At 47.2% G+C, this 7,246-nt stretch overlaps 1 protein-coding gene and 1 non-coding gene across 2 annotated transcripts; one reads left to right on the top strand and one right to left on the bottom strand.

Moving 5' to 3' along the window:
* On the bottom strand, nt 1–2,152 carry LOC145503199 (uncharacterized). Its single transcript, XM_081482659.1, has one exon. The coding sequence runs from the start codon at nt 1,439–1,441 to the stop codon at nt 614–616; it is 828 nt and encodes a 275-aa protein (XP_081338785.1). The 5' UTR covers nt 1,442–2,152; the 3' UTR covers nt 1–613.
* A 2,637-nt stretch (nt 2,153–4,789) lies between these two features.
* Nucleotides 4,790–4,861, top strand: Trnah-gug (transfer RNA histidin (anticodon GUG)). The gene has a single exon. It is a non-coding gene; the product is annotated as a tRNA-His (tRNA).
* The last annotated feature ends 2,385 nt before the right edge of the window (nt 4,862–7,246 follow it).

Genomic DNA, 7,246 nt, shown 5'->3' with positions numbered 1-7,246 from the left:
GTGCAACGTGTACTTCAAATCCCGTTGCAGGACCTCGCGAGCGCGTCGTACCGAGATCTTATTGGCCCGGGCGAATCGCGTCAGACCGCCCAGACTACCGGGTCTAGAAGGATCCCGATACCGTCCCAGTAACGTCCCGGTCGAAAGCGGCTTTTGCTTCTTCTTTTGACCTTTCTTCATAGTCGATAAAGTTTGTAAATGCACTGTCTCCACAACTCGAAACGCTGCTCACGTACCTCCAGATACTTCTTAAATGAATCGGGTTGCCGTTTCAACCACAAGATATAAACCACAAAACGCATCACGTTGGGTTCGACGTCGGTATAGTCAAACACCTCCAAGGGCGAATCACCGAAGTCGTACGGGATGGGTTCACCCTGACCGTATCGCTCGTAGACTCTATCGCACTTGGAACACAAGGTCGTCCAACTCCATCGATCGGCCATGGTCGCACACACTCTCGAGATCAACCAACTCAAGGTATGAGACATAATGATTTGAACTCAATTTTTATTCACACTTTCTTATATGTACAAAAAACGTCGTGCCTGATTGGTTCTTACGAAAAAATCGACTCCGATTGGCTAAAAACGAAAAAGAAGGCAAGAAAGACCTAGTCCGAATCTGAAAAGTATTGAACACATTCCGTGTTCTTACATTCTTGACCGTACTCATTATCACAGTCCTCCTCAAAGGTATCCATGGCATAATATTTACAATTTCTCCAATCACAATCCCCTTTACCGGGTCTCCACTTCAGGGCTTCCTCCTCGTTCCCCCTCACACAGAATGCTTGTCGCATACTCTCTCTACACTCACCACACAGGTCATCCTCATCGGCTTCGAGGGCGCGGAAGAAAAACCGATCCTTCCACAGATCACGCTGACGCATGATATCGTAGATCAACTCTTCCAATTTCAGACACGTTTCCTTGTGAGCGCACCTGTTGAAATTCAGTATCTCCTCCACCCTGGGACTCTTGTCGTTCTCCAACACCCGTCGTGACAGGTCGCGAGCGAACCGCAAGGGTTCAAACAGATCACGGATGGCATCGCTCATCATGTACGTGAGGTTATCCGTGGCGATCAAACAGGCACGCTCGGTGTCCAGGGTGGGATCCCGACAATGAACGAATTTGAATTGACCGCTACCACTTCTGTACATCACGCGACACCACTCACCACAGAACAAAAACACATGTTCGTTCTTCTTCATCATCTCCAAAATCGTACCACCCCAGTCAGGACGACGTCTCATCATGAGATCAAAAGACCACAGACTATCGGGTATTTGACCTAACGGTTCGAAGAGATTGTCAAAAATGTACAGGTCCACCTTGGCATCCGGAATGACATCGAGATCTCTTAAAGTGTGTACCTTCTGATCCACGATCTGCTCCACGAGGTCACGAATCTGGTTCGAGTTGCTATAGTAAGTCATCTCTTGCCTCGTCAAACCTCTTTCTTCCGAGATACGACAATTCAGGATGGTGCTTCGGGTCTCCCCAGTCAGTCAGGTGTCTTCGAAGCCTAGTGAACAAGAGATCAACCACGTGCAATTCTAAGTTAATTATCCTCGTATAGGGTGACTTCTTGCCTTCTTCTTCGATTAGATCCAAATTGTCAGAAGCTCGATTCAAATAGCGTCTCAGATCTTCAATGATCTCTTCAAAGTCCTTGTCAGTCAAAATCCTATGAGTCATCACCGCGTCAAGAGCAAGTCGAGAATGATTCGCTGCGTCCAACGGGCTCCTTTTATACCCACGCCGTGGATCCACTTTCACTCAGTACTTTCCCGGATCACGTGCCCACTTCAGATCCCGCCAATCGGAACGAAGACCGTCACATGATCCCATCACACCACCCGAATACGATTGGTCGTCAAAAACGGCCATAAAGTCGAACCACGCATTCCATCACGAGTCACTTTTTCTCAGCAGGCGTCATGGATTCACACGTCGAACCCGACAGGAAAAAGAAAAAGAAAAAGAAGGAGGCGCGTAAGAAACTGAAACTGCTCTTGCCCCAGAGAGTGGAAGGAGAAGTAGGAGGTAAACAACTACAATCCACCTTAGATAGATGGTTATTCAAAAAACCTCGTACCAGACTACGTTTCAACGAACGCGTCCTCTTCAAAGAGATCACCCCTGACTCCGTCAGTTGGACCACCGTCCCTCTCAAAGGCTTCTCCCAGCCATGGAGCGCCTTTTCGATCCAACAGCAAGAAGTCAAAAGCCGAATGAAAAGTAACCATTACAAGCGAAGGCAAAGACTGACCCCCAAGAACGTGCGAAAAACCACTCACATCCTAGAAACCATGCGACGGGAAAACACCTTGTTGGGATACTAACTCGTTCTCTATCTTCACAGACTCAAAACTACCTGCCATTCAAGGCGGATGCATGACCTTGATAAGAGACTCACCTCCTCGAACCATGCAAGTCCTGGAAGCCATGGGACTCGACAAATTCAAGAAAGACGACCTCGTAGAATTACCACCTGAAGTGGACGACCGAGGAGAATTCACCGAAGTCCAAGTGTTGGAGGAATTCGACCCCGATCAGTTCCTGAACCAACTGAAACCACAAGATCCCACTTGCCCGCGTTGTATGGTACCCATGGAATATGGAAGAATGAAAACCCCAGACGGCAGTACCTGGTGGGAGTATTACCGATGCCCGTCTTCCAGATTCTACACCAAGTGTTATGTGACCTGTGGCGTCAAAGAGGTGGGCACCTACCTGAGACGCGTCGAAGAACAGACCCACCCCTGCTACAGGAACATCGACCCGGCTCGTTTCCGATGTCTATGCAGCAAATCCCTGGTCTTAGCCACCTCACACTCTCAGTCCAACCCGGACAGGCTCTATCTCAAGTGTCCCAAGCGTACCTGCAAGTTCTTTCAATGGATCGACGAATACCCCCGAGGAGTCGCCGAAGCCATACTGATCAATGGACAGAACCCAAACTAAGAAAAAAAGACAGACACAGTTTTTGTAAAACACACACTCCGATTTTTATTTCACACTATTTACATGTTGGGTAATCTATCCTCCGCGTCGATCATGGCTCTCATTGTCACTTGAGTACATTTGTTAAAAGTACCGTAATAAAAGTCAATTGTGAGGATATAGCGTCTCGCTGTCTTCTTTTGTCTCCTAGTCCACGTGGACTGAAAAGGCTCGAAACCGTAGCACAACATCAGTCTGTGATACGTGATCCGGTCCACGGGCGGCTTCACCTTCACGTCCCATACAAGGTTCTTACGTATGGTCAGGATCGAGTTAAACAAAGTTCTCCCGAAACACTTCTCGATTCTCCGGCACCTGCTATGACTTCGGGTCCAGTTCTCTCTCTGCTCATCCATGAAAAACAGGATCTGGTGTAACATCACCTCCAGCTGGCTAGAATCTTTGAGTTGTGTCAGCCATCGTCGGCCCACCAACAAATCCCGGATGGGAAAATTCATATCCTCATAGAATCGGGTCCAGGGTGCCTCCATTTGGTCAATGGCTTCCTCATACGTAACCTCGGGCTTTCTAGGTACATGGTTTTGTAAACCAATCTCTCTCAAGGCCATGACTGCGCTCAATACAAGTTCAAAACTCAGAGTGAAGATCGGGGGCGACGCGGATTCGCCTTATGAAGATCCGTCCAGCCAATCACAGATCAAGACCAAGTCACGTGTTACCCAGACCCAGGGGATAGGGGGTATCCCCCTACCACACCCACTCACGGTAGGAGACTGGACACCATTATACCGTGTGTATAAAAAATCGAGTTGGACCGTTCACTTTTCACTCTGAGTTATTCAACTTGTATGAGCGCCCACTACAGAAGACTGTGGATACTAACGTTGCTGTGGCTTTTCAAAATACCGAGTGAGTGAGTATGGAAATATTAGAGCAGTGTAACATAGAGTTGACCACCAGGGAAAAGCGGGTGAGAGAGTGGATGAAGGACGAAGATGAAGAGACACCCTTGTACATAGACTTAGAACAACTTTTAGATTTTATCCGGGTGGCCCTAGACGAACTAGATCTTTTATTCCTGGAGGAGAGGCTAGGGACCCTCGACGAGGACGAGATCAATGATTTAGTCGTCCATGTAGACTTTGTCCGCGACACTTACCATCAACTGCTTCAATTCTAGACATGGAACAACCCCTCCATTGCCACGTGTGCAAACAGCTGAGACCCTGCTGCCGCCAACCCATCCTAGAATTAAGCAGAAATGGAACCCACACCCAATTCGTACGCGCGATCACGGGACCTCTGAGAAAAGAATGGGGACTAGGGTGCGTTTATGCAACCTGTTGCGGAGTCATCTACGGGATGTACCACAACATGGAAACCGAACGTTACGAACCCGTCTTCCTGGGAAACGGTTACAACCAGGCCCTGTCACGTGTCAAGCACGTCAAATCGTTTATTGATTGTTATCCCGAAGAAAAAGAGGGCGCCGGTCAATAGGACCGTGCACACGTCCCACACTGTCAATTTAAGTAGTGGTGTGTCCAATAAAAAATTGTTTTTTGCTCTATTTTCAGACTCCATGTCTCGATTTCCTAACCCCCTATGTATATGCTGCAAGGAAGGATACACCTCCAATCACAGTATCAGAGACTACTTCCTGACACCCTGTTGCGACCAATTCTTTCACGGAACCTGCAAAGCCCTCCACACCTGGTGGTTGAAACCCTCCGAAAGACTCTGCCCTCATTGTAAAGCGGTGAATTTCGGACTGCCTCCCGATGACAACCCCAAAACCAAGTCCTAAAGAGGTAAGCGCTTCGATGGTCTAATGGTGAAGACGTTGAGTTGTGGCCTCAAAGACCCAGGTTCGATTCCTGGTCGGGGCATTAAAAATTCTTTTTTCTTTTTTCACCTAGAGACCCCTGGCCTGTAAAATACGTTTGGACGAACCCCACCCCGACGAAGATGTCATGCTCCTTTTCCTCACCCAACACTTTCTCTACCCCTGGTACATGCGAAGAGACCTCTCCAAAGTCTGGCCCTTCGGACGCGTGTTCGAATCCTCCTCAGGCTTTCACGGAGAATTTCTCACCCCGCAGACCATGATGCTATCCCTCGTGCACCTGGGAACCAATGACGTGCAAGCAATCAGGATGATGCAAAAAATCACGCAACAAACCATGTACATTCTCTCGTTAAACGATCTTTATTAGTGTTACAGGCATGAATAAAAATGTTTTTTCACTCCTCTGATTCTGGTGGTGGTGGTTTTTTTACAATTTGTTTGACAAATGCTCGGTACGCCAACTCGTCTCGGTTCTCCCAACTGCTCTTCCACGCTTCCCATCCGTCCTCAAATCCATCCGGCAACTTCTCCAAACACACAGGGTCTTTAAACGAGACTGACTGGTCAGCAAGCATCTTCTCAGACAGCATTTTTCGGAACCTCATCACCTCATCCGCCAGCTTCGTCACCTCTTTCCTCAGAACGACATCCATGGCGTGAGAAACGGCGTTTTTCATTATCTTTCCAAGAATACCGTCATGAACAGCATCCAACACTCTCGATGCAAACTCCTCTCTCGGAATGTCAGCCGGCAACGCTCCTGAAGGAATACTAATCACCTCCACCTTCGTCTTGCTCTCCTCTGAAGACATCTTCTTGTCGCGGATCTCAAAACAACAATACTCACTCGACACTCACGCAAACCCTTTTATTCCCATCCGAACCTCGATTTCATGCACGTGACAACCTCGATCTCATGGATTGGCTATCTCCTTATTTGGGCATGCACGTGACCTGTGACGTCACGGCGGCCATGTTTTGCACACCTGGGCGCCATCTTGGATTTTACAATTTAAGAGAATGTATGGGAAAACCTTGGTCACGTGGTATCATCCCTGCCTCCTGATTGGCTACTGCCCCAACAGGCGCTATTGACTACTCGTAGACGATCTCATTCTCTCTTGGAACAGCCGAGCCGTCTAATTGGAAGCCGAACTGGTCGATGACCAGTTTTACATCTTGAAGTTTCCTCAAAGCCCACGAAAGACTGGAATAAAACGAGGGATCGACGAGACAAATTCGGACTACGTTCTCCGTGCCGCATTCGTCGAGATCCACTGAATCAGCGTCCCCCACGAAACTTTCAAATTCATCCCGAAAGCAATACTGGTAAGACGAATTCACCAAATCCTCCATAAACGGGTTCTTGTGGTCTTTAAGGACTTTAAACAGCTCTTTCATCGCTCCGGTTTCTTTACCCTCGTGACAGGGGACCTAAGATTGAGAAATACTTAAGAGGTTGATTCCGGTTCTTTCATAATAACCAGCATTCGCCTGGTCAACAAGTGATCAGTGATTTTCAGTACCGAGGAAATTCATCGTTAGTGTACTTTGAAATTCCAGGCTAAATAAAAGTTGTTGAATCTAACCGTTGGAATTATCTTGGACACTTATACGTTTGATGTAAAGCCTGACTTTCGCTATTTTTTATTTATTAATATTATTTTTTTTTTCATGCCTTGTAATAAGCCGGTAAAAGAGTTGTTACACTTTATCACTGATTAGTGTTACTTATGTCAATTTTACGATTGGAATAAAGTTGTTACCTGAGTTGCGAAGACATCCACGCTGCACTCCAGGAGGGCACGGTGGATAACAAGAGGACTACACGGCGCACCATTTGGCGTGGTCAGAGCGATCCAGTAACTCACACATGGGCACAACTTCTGATTTATGATTGTGGAGTGACTTGCAACCCATTCTTGGCTTGTTGAATTTCCCAATTGACTCGAATCTGGAAATTCGTCTGCATCATCGCTCCCCTCTTCCTCGACATGTGCTTTTTTCCTGCTTTGTTCTTTCTTTAGACTTTGCGTGCTAATGGCGCTGAAAAAGAATGCGACATTCTTTATGCCTGCAAAATAGACGAAACAAGATATTATTCACTGAATCTGCATCAATTTATTCCACCAAAACAACGACAGAAAAGCTCGACATTTCAAACAACACACATATAAACAAACCTTGCAGAGCTTTATCACAGGCATCTCTAGTGCGACACACGCCATTCCACGCATTTTCAAAACCTTCCTCCTGAACTTTGCAAGCACATTTTGCACTGATAAGACTACATTTTCCCAGAACTACCGGGCTCAAGTAGCACAACGCAGCGCTTTTTATCGTCCTGCTGTTTAGTTGACGGCATGGATAACGAGCCCTCTGCATCTTGAACGACGATGTAAGCCTTGAAACGTGTTTCGCTTTT

Source organism: Orbicella franksi, chromosome 11 (genome assembly GCF_964199315.1).
Source record: "Orbicella franksi chromosome 11, jaOrbFran1.1, whole genome shotgun sequence".
NCBI classification, from domain to species: Eukaryota; Metazoa; Cnidaria; class Anthozoa; order Scleractinia; family Merulinidae; genus Orbicella; species Orbicella franksi.
Note: the sequence above shows the minus strand (reverse complement) of the source record. Positions and strands in the feature narration are given on the sequence as shown.

What these genes read in the sequence shown, in the direction of transcription:
- LOC145503199 (XM_081482659.1), bottom strand. Translation starts at nt 1,441, where the DNA reads ATGACTTACTATAGCAACTCGAACCAGATTCGTGACCTCGTGGAGCAG.